This window comes from Mercenaria mercenaria, unplaced genomic scaffold (genome assembly GCF_021730395.1).
Source record: "Mercenaria mercenaria strain notata unplaced genomic scaffold, MADL_Memer_1 contig_3613, whole genome shotgun sequence".
NCBI classification, from domain to species: Eukaryota; Metazoa; Mollusca; class Bivalvia; order Venerida; family Veneridae; genus Mercenaria; species Mercenaria mercenaria.
The window spans coordinates 42,969-62,672 of NW_026461769.1; the positions used below are offsets into that span (position 1 = coordinate 42,969).

At 35.4% G+C, this 19,704-nt stretch overlaps 1 protein-coding gene across 1 annotated transcript in view; it reads right to left on the reverse strand.

Annotated features, from left to right (window-relative positions):
* LOC128553233 (E3 ubiquitin-protein ligase rnf213-alpha-like) overlaps positions 1-19,704 on the reverse strand; it is a gene marked incomplete at its 5' end in the record, with an annotated part of 41,703 nt that overhangs the window by 12,350 nt on the left and 9,649 nt on the right. The window contains 17 exons of the mRNA XM_053534358.1: positions 527-584; positions 1,930-2,030; positions 2,552-2,726; positions 5,067-5,220; positions 9,010-9,107; positions 9,722-9,756; positions 10,722-10,824; positions 13,606-13,797; positions 14,183-14,236; positions 14,525-14,635; positions 16,061-16,177; positions 16,456-16,573; positions 16,816-17,093; positions 17,358-17,484; positions 17,773-18,021; positions 18,925-19,107; positions 19,424-19,524. Coding sequence (XP_053390333.1) covers positions 527-584; positions 1,930-2,030; positions 2,552-2,726; positions 5,067-5,220; positions 9,010-9,107; positions 9,722-9,756; positions 10,722-10,824; positions 13,606-13,797; positions 14,183-14,236; positions 14,525-14,635; positions 16,061-16,177; positions 16,456-16,573; positions 16,816-17,093; positions 17,358-17,484; positions 17,773-18,021; positions 18,925-19,107; positions 19,424-19,524 — 2,254 coding nt within the window. The remainder of the gene's footprint in view (positions 1-526; positions 585-1,929; positions 2,031-2,551; positions 2,727-5,066; positions 5,221-9,009; positions 9,108-9,721; positions 9,757-10,721; positions 10,825-13,605; positions 13,798-14,182; positions 14,237-14,524; positions 14,636-16,060; positions 16,178-16,455; positions 16,574-16,815; positions 17,094-17,357; positions 17,485-17,772; positions 18,022-18,924; positions 19,108-19,423; positions 19,525-19,704) is intronic.

A 19,704-nucleotide genomic window follows, 5' to 3' on the forward strand; every position in this document is an offset into this window, starting at 1 on the left:
TTGTGACCAAAATTGGTAGATAATGGGCATGTAAAATATTTATCTCTTATATGTACATATTTAACGGTCTGATATAACTTCTAACTGCAAATGTCTTGCCAAACACGGTAATGCTGCACTCCTAAATTTCAAAGCAAGAAAACTGTTTTCGCTTATCCCAGTACCAGTCTACTTCATTACTATACAGCAATTATTCAATTCGAATTTAATTATCACAGAAATGCATCTGCTTAGCTCAAGAGTGAACACAGACCAATGTATTTTGGGGCCACGAGTCCAATCCCCTGACAAGTGATATGATCTCTGTAATGATCTGATATAAGATATAATATTACGTCTATAATCATTCTACTTTACCTCTGATTCATGGGGGTTGACGGCAATTACTAACAGAGAACAGGTAAGTACTGGTAAAGAATCACAGGCTAGGTTACCTATACGACCTCTCATAAATGAAAGACTTAAAAACAGTACAAACCCCCAGGCAAACAAACAAACATTATTACAACTGTTAACATTAACATACCAAGTCTCTGATCTTGAACAAGTAGCTGATTGTTCGTTTTCAAGACATTGTCAATATTCTGGAATAAAAATTGATATTACTAACAACATATACAGCTGTTTTAACTTCTTTATATGCCCTTGTAATAATTAAAAATAAATTACACATCACAGAGATTACTTTACGCAGAAAAAAAGTAATAGTTAAAAGTTGTTAATTTCTGCAAAAATATAAAAGTATCATATGTTTAACCACACTGAATTTTGGTATGACTTCCAACTCATTTAATCAAACTTGGATTTGATATCTTAACTTTAGGGCCTTTTGTAGAATGAGCAAAGTTGTATATAATTATATATATGTCGAAGAGGCATCTATATACATTATAATGTCTAAACTGTTGAAACACCACTGGAGTGAAAATTGTAGATTTAACAATCCCCCAACGTTCGTGACTTTATTTAAAATTGTAGCGTTTTATACGTTAGAAGCAGCGCGGATTGATATAAACTGATTTTATTTTTTCAGTATTACTTCCTGGACACAGTTCCACATACTGTGACAAACTAAACATTTTTTGTTGTTGATGGATTTAACGTCGCACCGACACAGTCATGATAGGTCATATGGCGACATTCCAGCTTTAATGGTGGAGGAAGACCCCAGGTGCCCCTCCGTGCATTATTTCATCACGAGCGGGTACCTGGGTAGAACCACCGACCTTCCGTAAGCCAGCTGGATGGCTTCCTCACATGAAGAATTCAACGCCCCGAGTGAGCACTAAACATTCAACTGATTGGGACCGGTATTCCATCTACTGGCTCCGAGAAGTAATTTTAGTGCGGAATATGAAATAATAGCCCTGCCTCTCAAAGACTGTACTAGTACCGTGTGTCTGTGAAGTCTGTATTAAACAATTATGACCAACTTAAACAACTACAAAAGGCTTTTACAGTATTAAATACTACATTCTGGTGCAAATTTCATGAGGAACACGGGTTTTAAATCAAACATATAGATTATTTGTAAAGAACATATATTCGAAAACCGTTGATGACTCAATACTTTAGACAATTAAAATTAAATAAGGTCATCAGAATCAAACATTTTGACTGGCCTCAATGTTATATCAACATTTACACACATATTACATTGTTTTAAAGAGTTGATAAATAACTTTGTATTGTACCACTATTATAGAATTAATTCATTTTAAACATTTAGTTTACTTTGAACATCTATCAATATTTGAGTGTTTGCAAATCGTTGATATATTTAAAATAGGATATCGTTCATATATTTGAAATAGGACAGGAATTATATGAAAAATCTACTGTGGCATTTTTCAAAGGAGTTTTTGATTAATGACAATGACTAAATTGATTTTATTGAAAGCCAGTATATAACTGCAGTGTTAACTCCACCTTCAATGACGCCTGCAGAAACTTGGCAGAAAATCCAGCTTCCCACTGATTTCTTCCTCTTTTTGATGACAGCTGACTAGCTTCGCCACCTACATTGTCGCCTGTAAGAAGTGTAATGTAAAACTGTAAAAATGATGTTTTGTTGTGTTGGCCATATTCTTTCGACAGCATACGATAATACGGCAATCATTTTATCCCATCAGGATTTCTCTTCCTAATGAATATACTAGTATATTGTCTCAAAACATAGTTATCTTTGCAGAAATGTTACATCATGTAAAAGAAATACATGCAAAACAGTATGATGTTATAATTTACAGCTCAAACTGACAATCAACATGCATTTTTTAAAACACTTCCTTTCCTCGTTACTGCTTGCTTTTAAATCGGCTATACTTCTCACTGGCAGTTTATTATTTGAAAGTCAATTTGCCTTCTGGTTTAAAATGCCATCCTGTTGTATCTTAAACTTTATAAGTTATATCGCCCTTGGAATGTTAATTGCAAATATTGTTAAGTGACGTCTAAAATTTATAACAATTACCTACTTCCTTATTTTAAGTCAAGCTTTAACACAGCGGCAAAAGTAACCAAAAATAAGGCTAGAAAAACATTTTTGTACCTTCATTGTGTGCTCTCATGATGTAGTCCACAGTTGTATGCATCAGAAGAAGAACATCGTCAACACTTCTACCAAGGGTCCTGTGGATGTCGTCAACATCTTGTTGTATATGTGCCCAAAGAAATTCCTCTACTCCGTTATTATCAATGTCAGGTTTTATCAGTGCATGAACACCCTGTAATAATGTGACAATAGCTCTGTGTGTTTTAATTTCTCCATAGAGTAAAATTCCTTCATACTTTTAATTTCAATTCTAAAAGAAACATTGAGAAGGTCCTTTGGAAGCACAGAATGCAACAAAGTAAACAAGAGCTGTCTCCATAGGATGACACATGCCCCCGATGGCACTTTGAATGAATAGTTATGGCCGATGTTAGAGTTTAGGACCTTTGACCTACGGAGCTGGGTCTTGCGCGCGACATGTCGTCTTACTGTGTCACACATTCATGCGTAGTTATTTTAAAATCCATGCATGAATGACAAAGATATGGACCGGACACGCCCATCAATGCACTATCATGAAAAATGACCTTTAACGTCTAAGTGTGACCTTGACCTTTGAGCTACGGACCTGGGCCTTGCGCGCAACACGTCGTCTTACTGTGGTACACATTCACGCAAAGGTATTTGAAAATCCATCCATGGATGACAAAGATATGGACCGGACTCGCCCATCAATGCACTATCCTTTAACGTCTAAGTGTGACCTTGACCTTTGAGCTACGGACCTGGGTCTTGCGCGCGACACGTCGTCTTACTGTGGTACACATTCATGCCATGTTATTTGAAAATCCATCCATCGATGACAAAGATATGGACCGGACACGAAAATTGCGGACAGACAGACCGACAAACTGACAGACGGTTCAAGAACTATATGCCTCACTTCGGGGGCATAAAAAGTAGCGGACCCGGTATGACTGCTTCTATTTATTAGAGGAACTGGAAAGGAAAGTGCAATACCTCTAACGCTCCCTAGCATAGGCTAAGCGGAATTCTATTACAAAGATGACCAGAAAATATAACAACACTAAATCCAAGAATGGGGAGACTTTTACGGACTCCACACCACATTTGAAGAATACTGTTGTGATACTTGATAACATTTATAAGAAGATCCTTTGGAAGCATAGAATGCAAGCAAGCAAAATCATAACAGACTTGCTTTGACTGTGTTCACGAGAGCCTCACGCCTCCTAGCACCGGCTTCAGCGGAATTCTTTTACACAGTTACTGAATGAACTCCATGTTCCAAAGGACCAGAAATATTTCACAGCAATGAATCAAAGTACGGGGCTCTAGAAGCAGACCCTTTAAAAGCATAGAACGCAACCAATCAAAACAATAGCAGCCTCAGTTTAGACGAGTCTGTTCACGAGTGGCAAAACATATTTCAAGCCAATACAAAGCCCCATTCAAAGTAAGGGCGCAACATACTAAAATGTCTATCAAGCATAATTATAATTTTAACTATTACTATTTTTCTATGTATTTATAATAGTATGTAGTCTAAAAATGTCTGGAAAATTAAAATTTGCCAATGCTTTCAAATATCTGTATTAGTAAAACGAATGAAATGAAATATTATATCATATTAAATGATTATTAAACAAATAAACACACGACTCTGGGAAACAACACTTATATTGTACGCAAGAAAATTCTTGAACTAAACACTAGTGGAACTGAGTATCAGTTTTGGTTCAGGCATAGAGTTGCTGTGCGTATCAGTCTAATGTATTGTAATCATGATAATAAGTACTGTACTTCATATAAAAGAGAAGCAATTACATCTCCATTTGACCCAACAGAAACCAGTCTGGGTATCGTCTTGTAAAGGTGAATATTTATGTTATTTCAATATATACCTACGCATAAAAAGTTACAGGCAAGATAATTTGTCTCTCTGCAAGTGCGACATGACTGTTGAGTTTTGGGCTTGGTGTCACATGTGACACATCATTTTTGTTTCGGTAGCTGTGCCAATTTATCTGAATATCCATTACAGCAGTTACTGACCGCACAAAAAAACTAATAATCTATGTGTGACCTTGATCTTTGAAAACAGGATCTGAGTATTGCATGCTACAAGTCCTCTCAATTATTAGGAACATACACCTCATGATTTTGAAAACGCTTGAAGAAGGGCAGATTTATGGACCAGACACATGTAGATCCTGACTGACCTCTTTGCTATGGATCTGGTTCTTACACACGACTCATCATCTCATTATACAAAACTTGTGTCTGGTAATTTCAAATCCCTTGAAGATTTGCAGAGTTACAGATCAAACAGACGGACACAGCCAATTTTATGTCCATGTTTTTTTTTCTAAAAGGCAGAGGACAATTAAAATAAATTTATATCATAGAAGAAGCAAGCAAATCTACTGAACTGTATCTCACATCAAATATTGTATTTGCCAATTGTACCTGGCTTTAGGAAAGACATATTCCATGAATATTTTAAGGAAAGGTAAAGTAACCAACACGTTTGAATATGCCATAAATATACCTGTAGGTTACTGCCGACACCAATAAACATTGACATATGTAGAAGAAGTCTTATAGTTGCAGTATAAGCTGGAGTCAATGTTCTCTCTGGTTTCGGACCTTGTCCTCTGACCTGTACACGTCCAAGGATATGACCAGTCAATGTGTTGTCTCGCCTAAAGAATATATATAAAAACAGCACTTCATTTAACATCTTTCTGTTAAAAAACTAGAACTGTCACAGGAGTGACTCATACCCCCACCATACGGTCTTGTCACAGAAGAATGGAAACCATAAGGAATCTTAAAAATACTTTGGAGTACTTCATCCTGGGCTTCCACATATAAGTAATACTAGTATAATACTAGTATAGTAATACAAGTAAATATATTAAATCTCTAATATTAGAGATACACTAAAAGTGAATATAAAAAAGGGTCTTACCGACCCATGTTACCACAGAAAAATGTTTTTACTTTCTACATAGGACTTATAATAAAAAAGTTAGAAAAATACCTAAAATACTGAAAATCTAAAAATAGGATTTCTAAAAATAGACTAATTCCTGGAATTTAAGGGGAAGAAACTCAGTACAAAAGTTAAAAAAAGGTTACTTCCCTTTGGCTCTAAGCCAATCAGAATGAGATATAGTGAAAATACATCAAAATTAACCTTAAATTCTAGGTAAAAGGGGAAACAATTCAAGAAAAATTAGTGTCAGAGTTATGCACCTTGTGTCACATGATGTGGGTGATGAGGTGGAACATCTATTTTAAGTCTGGATCAAATCCATTCTGTAGTAACTGAGATATAGTGAAAATACATCAAAATTTACCTTAAATTCTAAGTAAAAAGGGGCATAATTCATGAATTATTGGTGTCAGAGTTAAGCACCTTGTGTCACATGATGTGGGTGATGAGGTGGAACATCTATTTAAAGTTTGAATTAAATCCATTTTGTTATAATTGAGATATAGTGAAAATACATCAAAATCAACCTTAAATTTAAAGTAAAAGGGGACATAATTCATAAAAAATTTATGTCAGAGTTAAGCACCTTATGTCACATCATCTGGGTGATGAGGTGGAACAACTATTTTAAGTTTGAATCAAATCCATTTAGTAATAACTGAGATATAGTGAAAATACAACAAAATTAACCTTGAATTCTAAGTAAAAGGGGACATAATTCATGAAAACTTGGTGTCAGAGTTATGCACCTTGTGTCACATGATGTGGGTGATGAGGTGGAACATCTATTTTAAGTCTGGATCAAATCCATTCAGTAGTAACTGAGATATAGTGAAAATACATCAAAATTTACCTTAAATTCTAAGTAAAAAGGGGCATAATTCATGAATAATTGGTGTCAGAGTTAAGCACCTTGTGTCACATGATGTGGGTGATGAGGTGGAACATCTATTTTAAGTTTGAATTAAATCCATTTTGTTATAATTGAGATATAGTGAAAATACATCAAAATCAACCTTAAATTTAAAGTAAAAGGGGACATAATTCATAAAAATTTTATGTCAGAGTTAAGCACCTTATGTCACATCATCTGGGTGATGAGGTGGAACAACTATTTTAAGTTTGAATCAAATCCATTTAGTAATAACTGAGATATAGTGAAAATACAACAAAATTAACCTTAAATTCTAAGTAAAAGGGGACATAATTCATGAAAACTTGGTGTCAGAGTTATGCACCTTGTGTCACATGATGTGGGTGATAAGGTGGAACATGTATTTTAAGTTTGAATCAAATCCATTTGGTAATAACTGAGATAATAGATTTCGGGACGCGACGCGATGGGACGCGACGCGACGGGACGCGACAAAACTGCCTCCTATATACCCCCCTCAAACATGTTTGGTGGGGGTATAGTAAATACATACTGAGTAATAATGGCAACTTTATGAAAACTACCCATAGTTTTTTCGCAGCTTTTAACATATACACTGGTTATACAGTACTGTATTAGCAAAGACGCACATTGACATTTATGTCCTTTGTAATAGCCCTTCGATTACAATACCTCCTGACTTCAGGTCAAGGGGTCCGGTGACCGGACCCAAACCACTGTCATCTTTCACAAATGGACACTGCAGTTGTCTAACATTTTTTCGCTTTGTATGGTTTTACATCTCACCAACACAGTTTAGGTATTATGTTAATGTAACAAAACACAAATATAAGTAAACCTATTCTAACATTAATAAACGTTGTATTATTTGTAAGGTATATACCACTATCATAACATGATACCATGCTACTTATGACAAAGCACCTGACAACAGACGAACATGTATGGTCTACAACACATGCGTCAACCCAGAAAGTTAGCTTATCAAAATTAATGCTGCCTCATATACATGTACATGTTCAAACTGCAATATGCACTGCATCTGGTTCAACATTTGCACATCTCACAAATCAACAATGACATTCTAATCTTTTAATGTCTGGGACAGTAGAGTAGAAATGTAAGATCTATTGCTCACAAGTAAGAGATACTTCGATCTTCCAGTTAAACATTTTTTTTTGTATTTCATGTTTAAAAGCAATTATGCCCATCTAAAATTTTAAGCAGTGAAAATTGATTTATGAAAACTGATCTATTTTCATTGTGAAAATTTCGGATACATTTCACATTTATTCCCATATAACTCAAAGCAATGTAATCATTGTCAAGCAAGTTATGGTCACAAGTGGCTCTGATTGATATGCCTTTTTGTTTTTGTTGGTCTTAATGCCACACTGACATAATCATAGGTCATATGGCGATGTTTCAGCTTTTCATGATGGAAGAGACCCCAGATGCATTCACGGACATTATTGCAGACACATACGAGCCTAAGAAGCAAGCTGAATGGCTTCCTCATAAGAAAGAATACATCGAACACAAACGGCAAGTAGCAAAAATGATTCGAAGTCACTGTCCTTAAAATTCAGAATAGCAATGTTAAGATTAAACAGAAATAATTATGTATATATTTAATTGAAAACTCTATTGCCTTAGTATACGTCAATTAACATAAAGAATAACATTGACAAAAACATATTCCCTGATCAGCAAAACAGTTTCAGAAAGAAAGACTTTGCATAGAGTAACAATCGAGATGTGAATAATGAAACAACCAACCCAGTGTCTTGGGTATTTGATGCAAGTAACTTGTGCCCTTGTCCACCTATTTCAGCCCCGCATTTACATCTGGATACTACATAAGGTCTACCGCACTACATATATAAAATGAGGTTACATAAAATATATTATTAGTTAACAAGATAACATATCAATCAATGAAACAGAGTCTATTTTCTATTTCATTTCACAATGAAATCTCTAAAATGAAACTTCCAGTATCAAAACCAAAATTGTTTTCAAATTGACAGTTCAGTGCATTTTTCATACACTGATGCCTAGTTATATTAAATAGACTCTGAATCATTCATTTAGTAAGGTGTATAAGCAATTATAAATGACATACATGCATGCAGTCTGAAACTGTTACCTTACAGACGAATATAACATACCACAGTCTGCTACTGCATTGACGAATGCTTATTCACCTAAGTGTATAAAAGGTAGAGTGTAAAGATGTAGATATATGTCTACTGGTGTCTCCATTTATTTCATTGTACAGACATGATAGTTGTTGACATAGCAAAACTAAGTAAACTCTCTTATAACCTAAGGGTGGGCATTCCAAAAATACTGACAGAGTAAAAAAACGTCCTTTCTTTTGGGAAGTGAAGTCGGTCCTTTATGCATACCTTTGACTACGTCTTGTGCCAGAACACTGGTCTTGGTGAGTCTAGGTAGAGATGCAGGACAAAAATGTTTATGGATGTACAGAAATACGGAAAAAAGCAAATAAAACATGCAGCATGACTGAGTTACGAGCAATTCGTCTGACAGGTTATTTGTTTCGATGGTTGCTGCTGAGTGATTATGACTGACCCTTGGTCCAGAATATTTCCTGGGCGAAGTTGATATCCCTCTCCCCCTATAGCTGCACCACAGTCTCTGCAATTGCCAACTGTAGCTGGCCGACCACACTAGGTTGCAAAAAGCATAGATAAAATTGCATATATCAATTAACTGACAATTACAAAATTACAAAATACCTTCAATACGGTTTAAACAATATCAAGCAAACAAAAAGTAAAGATACTTGACCTATGACCTCTTAGTGTGACACTGACCTCAGATCTAAAGACACTGTGTTGTCAGCCCTGCAAGTTGTCCTGACAAGGTCAAGAACTGATGATCTCCCAAGCGCTTTAGACTGTACCGAACGGACAAGAAGTTGAGATGTTTGACGTTTGACCTCCAAGTGTTACCTTGACCTTAGACCTAGTGACCTGGGTTGTATGTTCCACACAATGTCTACATGTAGTTATGTATCAGGCTCAGTTACTTTTTGTTGCTATAACAGGGAATCACCTCATGGTATTTCAAACCATCTCAAATTTCGTCAAAAAACCTTATATGCCTGTTATTGCACAATCTTGGAGATAGATAGCAAATCTATAGTCCCCCTGTTTTCGTTAACCTTTGAAAATAAGATTTTAGATTAAACATCTACTCTGGAGTGTTAGGCATCTTGTCATCTAGATGCAAAACGTTTAAAACCTAAGAACATTTATTTTGCAGATCTATTTATACTTACATTTCCAATCACATATGGATGACCATTTGGACAACCTGTATAAGTAAATATAATATCAATTTAAAGATTTCAATGCCTGTAATAAATTTTCTGGTACCAAAAATTGTAGAATAGAAAGTTGATTAATTACATAAAAAGAAAGCATTATCAAATTAAATTTTGATTGTTTTCAGTTTTTATTGGGTATGCAAAGTCACACAGACTAAATTTAAATCAAATGGCAACTTTTCCCAGATTTTTTATGATAGAGGACTCCGGATGTTTCTCTGGGTATTGCCCCCGGCATGGTGTGCACCTGGGTAGAACCACTGATCTCTCATAAGCTAGCTGCATGGCACAGGTGAAGAAGGTGAGAAATTAAAACTGAGAATACTTTGAATAGTTTAACTACTAATTGTCTTATTCGGTTAAAAAAACTTTAAATACCATAACTGCTAAAAAATTTGTAATATTCAGTTCAAAGTACTTTGAATACTATAACTGCTAAAAAAAATGAAAATTGATAAGTTGAATGGATTACATAAAAAATAAGTAAGTTCATTCATTTTATGGGATAAATATTTTTAAAGATATCTGGCTTTCATCCATGTGTTAACTCCGTCTTTAACGTATAAATTTATTAAAGATAAAGCGCCTTCAAAATTTATTTAATCCTTAAAATTCCAACATGTTTATGCATTGATATTTCATTTTTATCATAGAAACCAATTTGCCCTCACCATCAAATTTTCTATTAAACTTTGAATGGAAACCATGACCACTGGATAGCAAATGATCTAACTAAGAAACATACATGTTTCATTGTTGAGAAATAAGAAACTTATTGCCATTTTTTAGTATTACTGCAATCACTTTGGTATTACCACAATGCCAAACTTTCCAAATGAATACAAAAATGGAGGTTCACTGATACACTTACATCTCGGCTAAACAAATTCAACTGCTTGAATTAATAAATATTTTGATTATTATGACGAGCAAATGCCTCCATTTCACTTACGGTAGAAGACTGGATTTTCCCCTCCATTGTTCTGACGTGCTGCTAACAAAGCTTCTTTTATATCTTCTAAATCATCCTGTGGCATTGTTGGTAAAAACATGTTCTGAAAAAAGTTAAAAGCATAGTGTACATAGACAATAAAATACATTTCAGTTGAATGGTCCTTGGAAGAAAAATAAAGACTAGTAAACTTTTCATGTAGGAGCTGAGTACACAAGGAACAACTATTTTATCTTTTTGTTGGGCTTAGAGACACACTAACACAATTTAAGTCATATGGCGACTTCTTCAGCTTTTGTTGGTGGTGCCCTTTGGTAATGATTAAATGCCTGGGCGGCCACCTGGATAGAATTTCTCCAAGCTTCTATAAACCAGCTGCATGGCTTTCTCTCATAATGAATTCTTTGCCTCAAGTGAGGTTTCAAACCCATATAAGTAAGGAGCAGACGATTCAAAGCTGGTGACCTTAACTATTCGACCATGGATGGTCCAATGATGTACAGATATAGCTGTAACATTGTTCAGTACAAAGGAGCGTAAGTCACAAAAAATGATATGAAACTCCTGATGATGCATGTCTACATCCTGCAGATGATGTACATCAAATTTCGCTTCAATTGGATGGAAACTGTAGGAGTAGTTAAGTAAGAATGAAAGTGACAGGTATTTCAATTACTATATTCCTCCCAGGTCAACACCATGGCATAAAATCATGATTGTAAAAAATCAGATTTTGAATACTCAATCTTTTCATTTCTCTATTGTTTACAAATATTACATCATAGAAAATATTCACAAGATGAATCTTAAATAAATCAAATTAAACAAAAATTACATATCGCAGAATGCAAGAACAGTCCCATTAACTACTAATTTGTTTACAGGTGCTTTGCATTATTAGCACAGGCACCAACTCAAAAGGGGCCAAGGGGAGCTATTTACTAGACAGAGGTTCATGCAAGGATGCTACTATGTTTGGTATAATTCTGACATGTGGGTTCAAAAGAGAAGATGTTTCCGTATGTTGACTAAAAGTCATACATTACAAGAAACAACAGGCGAGAGAAAGAAAAATAAACCAGAAGATCCACCAACTAGAAATCATCTCAAATGATACACAAGAGGGCCAAGATGGCCCTAGGTCGCTCACCTAAGAAACACACCATAACAGTGTAAAACATGTTTGACCTAGTGATTTCATGGAAACAAATATTCTGACCAATTTTCATTAAGATTGGACCAAAAAATTGGTCTCTTGCGATAAAACAAGCATTTTCTTAGATATGACCTAGTTTTTGACCCTAGATGACCCATGTTCAAACTCGACCTAGATTTTATCAAGGCAATCATTCTGACCAAAATTCATGAAGATCAATTGAAAAATACAGCCTCTATCACATACACAAGTTTTTTCTTTGATTTGACCAAGTGACCTAGTTTTTGACCTCAGATGACCCATATTCAAATTCGACCTAGATTTCATTAAGGCAATCATCCTGACCAAATTTCATAAAAATCAATTGAAAAAAACAGTCTCTATCGCATACACAAGATTTTTCTTTAATTTGACCTAGTGACCTAGTTTTTGACCTCAGATAACCCATATTCAAACTCGACCTAGATTTCATCAAGGCAATCACTCTGACCAAATTTCATGAAGATCAATTGAAAAATACATCCTCTATTGCATACACAATGTTTTTCTTCGATTTGACCTAGTGACCTAGTTTTTGATCCCAGATGACCCATTTTCGAACTCGGCCTAGATTTCATCAAGGTAATCATTCTGGCTAAATTTCATGAAGATCAGTTGAAAAATACAGCCTCTATTGCATACACAAGGTTTTTCTTTGATTTGACCTAGTGACCTAGTTTTTGACCCCAGATGACCCATTTTCGAACTTGGTCTAAACTTCATCAAGGTTATCATTCTGACCAAAATTCATGAAGATCAATTGAAAAATACAGCCTCTATCGCATACACAAGGTTTTTCCTTGATTTGACCTAGTGACCTAGTTTTTGATCCCAGATGACCAATTTTCGAACTCGGCCTAGATTTCATCAAGGTAATCATTCTGACCAAAATTCATGAAGATCAATTGAAAAATACCGCCTCTATCGCATACACAAGGTTTTTCTTTGATTTGACCTAGTGACCTAGTTTTTGACCCGAGATGACCCATTTTCGAAATCGGCCTAGATTTCATCAAGGTTATCATTCTGACCAAAATTCATGAAGAATAACTGAAAAATACAGCCTCTATCGCATACACAAGGTTTTTCTTTGATTTGACCTAGTGACCTAGTTTTTGACCCGAGATGACCCATTTTCGAACTCGGCCTAGATTTCATCAAGGCAATCATTCTGACCAATATTCATGAAGATCAATTGAAAAATACAGCCTCCATCGCATACACAAGGTTTTTCTTTGATTTGACCTAGTGACCTAGTTTTTGACCCGAGATGACCCATTTTCGAACTCGGCCTAGATTTCATCAAGGTTATCATTCTGACCAATATTCATGAAGATTAATTGAAAAATACAGCCTCTATCGCATACACAAGGTTTTTCTTTGATTTGACCTAGTGACCTAGTTTTTGACCCGAGATGACCCATTTTCGAACTCGGCCTAGACTTCATCAAGATTATCATTCTGACCAAAATTCATGAAGATTAATTGAAAAATACAGCCTCTATCGCATACACAAGCTAAATGTTGACAGACGACAGACGACAGACGACAGACGACGGACGACAGACGCCGGACATCGAGCGATCAGAAAAACTCACCTGAGCATTGCTCAGGTGAGCTAAAAAACCGTTGAATGGAAACAACCAAATGTAAAATGCTGACTTAATATAATGGGGAAAAAATACATACACCACATATTTGAGGATTTGACATCAGAGTCTGTAAGGGATAAAGCAGAGTTCTGTCTCCTTTCAAATACGTCATGACAGACAGAAAGTGAACAATAAGGCACTGTATTCCCTGTAAGCGTAAATCTTCACCTTCTGTAGTCACAAGATGTCTAGGAACCAGCTGGTTTATAATCAGCTTTTGCATGAAACCCTGTAAATCATAAAATATATTTTATCCAATAGTTTATAAACGCAGTATTATATTAAACATGCATATAACTATGTAAAACTTGTTCATGAAATAGATTTGACTGTGGTTCAATTTGTTGAATACAATCCCGTTTTGAATTAAAGACTACATGCATCCATAAAAAAGCAGGGTTGCTAGTTGCAATGGAATATAACATCAAAAGTCTGGCAAAAGATATTGAAACTGTTGTCATATTTCTTATTTACACCCGCTAATAGACATGTAGAACTTTACTACACGTTTTTACCTTATTTTTGACTGCTTCACTATAATTTCGTACCTTATTTTTGATTGCTTCACTACAATTTCTTACCTTATTTTTGACAGTTTCACTACAATTTCTTACCTTATTTTTGACTGCTTCACAATCTTGAACGAATTCATTCAATGTATCCATGACCTAAAAGATGAAAACATTTACATAGTTATGTTCTATGTTTTTATTGGGTTAAAATCTATTTTCTTTGTTTTTCTTTACACATTTTTTATCTGCCATTTATAAACGTATTAAACCCTAAATTCTTGTATTAAACCAAACATAACATCATTGCATTTTTAAAATTTCATCATTTAATAGACAAAACAATAACAAAATCCTGGCTTTATTATTTTGCATAATACTACTAGTAAATGACGAATTTTAATAACACATACTACCTTCCACATGTCTGACAATATGGGCACATACCTGCGTTTTTAGTTTTCTCTGTTGCTGTGGATACAGATATGAACTTGTTATCTCTCTGTGTACTGCAAGTTGCAGCATGGGTTCAACTCGTAATCCAGCTGTTTGCAACCCCTATTACAGAAATGATAACTTTAGTGCATACTAAAATTAAGCTTTGAGAAAATATACTATAGCTGCATGACAAATCTATCTTATATGCCTGACTGTGTAAGACAGGGTTTTCCAACCAGAGGGCCAGTGTGGGAATAAAAAAACAGAGCGTTAGTGACCTTTTTATTGTTTCTGGAGGCTTGGGAAAACAGCTGTCAGCCACAGGCAGGCATTTAACCCTTACCCTGCTATATTTCTTTAATGAACTTGTCCATCTTTCAATTTGGACAGTACCATTAACTGTTAAAAGGGGTGCTTACCAAAAAGATACTGACTGAATAGCGAACAGTGCAGACCATGATCAGACTGCACGGATGTGCAGGCTGATCTTGGTCTGCACTGGTCGCAAAGGCAGAACCATTTGCCGCCAGCAGGCTAAGGGTTAAGATCATTTTCTTGTCTATTACATTGTAAATAGATCATGATGACAAAAAGACAGGGTATTTCTTGGCATTATGCAGCTATTTTTGACAAGATTTTTCCTTAGGGACAGACAGAAATATCTATCTCTGGCTCATGATCGGACAAATGAATACTTTCCCCGCCAGGTCGGCAAGACCAAAGCATCTTTTTATTATACGCCTGAAGGGACGTATCATGTTATACCCCCGGTGTCCGTCTGTCCGTTAGCAATTTCGTGTCCGCTCTGTAACTCTTGAACCCCTTGAAGGAACTTGACACAAATGTTCACCACACAGAGACGACGTGCAAAGCGCATATTTTGAAAGTCTCGCTTCAAGGTCAAGGTCACACTTAGGTGTCAAATGTCATATCAGTTTGTTTCGCGTCCGCTCTGTTACTCTTGAACTGCTTAAGGATTTCAAAGAAACTTGGCACAAATGTTCACCACACCGCGACGACGTGCAGAGCTCTGCACACTTAGGGATGAAAGATCATATATGACTTTACTTTGTGTATATTGCTCTGCATTGCAGTGCTCTTGTTTTTATTTGGCAGATCCCTTTTTTGTTCACTTACAATATTTTTTTTTGCTTCCCTTTTATGTTACTATAAATAGCTTATTTTGAAACTTTTTTTATCACTGGCCGTAGGGAAAAACCGAGACCACTTTTCTGTAGTACAACATTGATGGTACCTCCAATTTTTAGGTGTATTTTGACATACCTGTACCTGGTTAGGATTTTTTTGTGGACTTAAAAATATTTTTTTTGTGGACTTAGAATTTTTTTTGGAATTTCTTCCCTTTGTTGTTCCTGTCCTTTGGGCTTCAACAGTCAAGTTCTTTAAATTTTGCTCCCATCCTCTGATGGAACCCTTCGGGCGTATATTGCCCCACTCACTGAGCTCTTGTTAGCCATGATGTGACCTGTTTAAGCCTCAATAATAAAACTGCTGTCAGCAAATGTTAAAATCAGCAAACTTTACCTGAACTATGTCAAGTAGGTGCTCAACATTTTCGCCCAGTATCACTTTTGTTATTGCTTCCCTGATCCTTTTGTAATGGTTACCACACACAATATACCTATCTGAAACTTCCACAACCTAGCAACAAAATACTTCTATTACTTATAATACTAACACTAACTAGGATGCTTTATGTCAATCATGAACAAAACACTTGTTACATAAAAATGTGTTTTTAAATACGCACTGGCAATCTAGTACATACTGTATAACGACTTCAGTTATTTAAGATTGTATGTTTCAACATTCTATGTATTTAAGAACTACAGCATTACTAATGAGATGGAAAAAAATGTTCATCAAATTTATTTGTATAATTCATAGCAGCAGTAAGGTAAAAGATATAGAGTCATTACCTGATCCCTATTTGCATCTTTCATACCGATCCATCTAAGAAATGGTACTGGGTTATGGCATATAGTTTGATACACATCTATACCATAGCATCTACAGATGTGTTTCACCAGATATATCCTAAAGAAAGAGCAATAATTGAATAGCATACTGAAATATTTACTTAAGCATAAAGACATAGTATTACATGTACTATCCCTTACAGACTCTGATGTCAAATCCTCAAACATGTGGTGCAAGTGATTTGAAGTCAGCAACCTTAACCACTCAGCCACGGAGGCTCCAGCATGGATATATTTTCAAGGTAATTTATACATCAACAAGTCAAATAGCAACTTTTTCAAATGTTCACTGTATAGTACCTTGTCCAGTTAACATCTGTCTCCTCACATAGTGTTTGAGCTGCTTCTATAAGTTTCCTCACTCGTCGATCAACATGTCTAGGATCAACGTCATTCATTACTATATCAGCAACATATCTGGCTGTAACAGCGAGGCCCATTCTAGCACTAGCCAATCCATATAATTTCTCCACAGACAGTCCTTCTCTTGCAATGTTTTGAGTAGCTCTATGTAAGGCTTCAGATGCATACTGTGTTTCATCCACATCTGTCCTAGTTGCTTCTTGGGTAAACATGTCCTGGATGAAAGATAAACTTATAAGCCTTGAAATATCTGACAATTGCTCCTTTTATTGATAGTCACGAATGATTTGAATACTAACAATTAACACTATTTTTATGTAAATGCACACCAGTCTGTGAGACTTACCAAAGTAGTCGTGTTAGTAGAGTGTAATTTTGTATTAAAATATAGTTTAAATCATTAAGATACGTAACTTATTTAGTACATATACAAAAATGTATACTAGTAAACTCCTGCTGCAACAATACATGGTATTTACCTCTAAACACTGGATGACAAGCAAACACAGCTCAACATACTGTTGCTCCTGATCAGGTGAATTGCTTTTGATCAAGCCCCCTGCTTGAGTTAAATAACGTTCCAGATTTTCTATAACATTATCCTCACTGAAAACATAAAGTGTACTAAAATCAATGAGAACTACTATGACTTATGATTCAGGGGGCGAAGTCAGTCTCAGCAATTTGATTTTTTTTTTCACATAAATCAACAAGCGTACATTGGAAGACAGCGACCTTAACCACTCGGCCAACATTTATCCTTTTTTTTTTGTTTTTGCTTTAACACATTAGCTTTTATACATTTTGAATAGTAGGCACTAGTTTAATCCCTAAGTCTCAATTTCAATTTAATGTGTAACTTAAGTTTTATTGTTATCAATAATACTAAATTACCTTGTTCGTATAAGAAGCTGTAGAAGGAAAGATCTGAACACAGGGTTGGGATCTATTCCTGTGTTAAATATTGACAGATCCCTCGTACGCTGACGTTCACTCCTTGTGGTGAAGAATATATAACTAAGTAATTTTTCCACAACCTCTTTCGATGGTGCATTGTTGTCAGCAAAACATAACTGGGAGACTATGTCCATAAAGAATGTGTTGCACCTTCTCTGATAGTCTTGTAGTTTATCTATGGCATTTCTGAAAATAGTCATTTGTATAACATCCTTTGCGAAACACAGTCATATGAAATGCTGGGAAAGCATGTTTACTCATTTTAGGTTAAACATCACTTTCCACCAGTATTTATGTAACAGAGAACAATTAACCTAACCAATGTTCCTACATTCTGAACACGAACTAAAATTACCTATATTTCAGTAAACAAAACTGGAGAAATCTTTAAGACAGTTAAGTACTGTACCTTAAAAATCACCTATCATATACCTTACTTTACTTTTACCAAAATCAACCGAACTCCTGACGTTCATTGGCGCAATCAGGCCTAATTTTGTTCATTATTACAGTCAGTTGTTACGGTCGCTTACATATACCCTGCACATTTAAAGCTAATTTCTGACAGTGCGGATAATGTTATAGTCGACTCTTGGCTCAGTGGTTAAAGCACTGGACAAACACCCCAGCCATCCAGGTTCGAATCCCACCACTCGATTTTTCCTCATAAAATGCTATACTCTTTGATTTGTTACAACTAACAGTTTAGATTGGGGCTGATATGTTCATACAAGTAAGCTGGTATGAATCCCCTTGCCCCCTAATTCTACAATATTTGATCAAAATTTGAAAGTTATCTCGTACAAATGGACATATGAACCAACTAATGTCATAACAAAAAGATCAATAGAACTGTTAACCCTTAGATTTCCTCTATTTTAACCCTTAGATTCCCTCTATTGATCTATGATTGATCAAACCGGAAATTTTAGTAAGGCAATAGTCCAAAGAATATATTAAATTTCTGGCTAGCTTTATAAGTATTCCTGCCAGATGGATGGACATACATATAATTCTTGCATATGCAATATCTAAGATTCCCCATTTCGGAGCTGGAAAATACTTTCCACTGGAAAACATAAAATTTACTTTTTCGCAATTTGGCGCACTGGTTGCCAGTCATCTGAAAATTCCTGGTGGCATTTTGCACATGAATTCTCCCCCAGTGCTTTCATACCATCATAGCACTGGTCACACAAAACATCTTTACAGGGCAATGCAATTGGTGGCCCTTCCAGAACAGACTCACACTGACTGCATTTTACTTCATCCCTGAAATAATTGGAATAATATGAACATAATTATACGAACCTTTCAAAATTAAAATACTATAAATTCACTTTAATTCTTGTTAAACAGAAACAACAAATTGCATCCAGTAATAAAATAGACTATAGATTATGTGTGTGCGTGCATTTAAACTTGCTTACGTGCTGAAATTAATTCATAGTTGCCAAAAGAACCCTTACTGTCCTTTAGCATGCCAGGTGGTAAGTATGCATTCAAGGATTCAAGGGACTCCATTTCAAATGCCAGTAAGTAACACTTGAATTTGTTTCGTAGCCAAAAATTTTCATTATACTCTTACCCTATATACTCCTTCATTGCTAGTTTATTACAACTTTTGAGGAATTTTTCTACACCTGCCAGTGACTTCATATCTTTCAAATCTGTCTCTTCACCTAGCAACTGTAAGTAGGTATGATTTGTTAGCAAATACTTACGCTATAGTGACCTGTATGTACCATCTTTAATCTAACCTAGCAATCTTTATACACATGTTAATAACAAAAGTTAGTTTAAACCAGAAGATTCATTTTCCGATAGTCCATTCTGCTTTAAATTGTTTCTAATGATGCCATATAACTA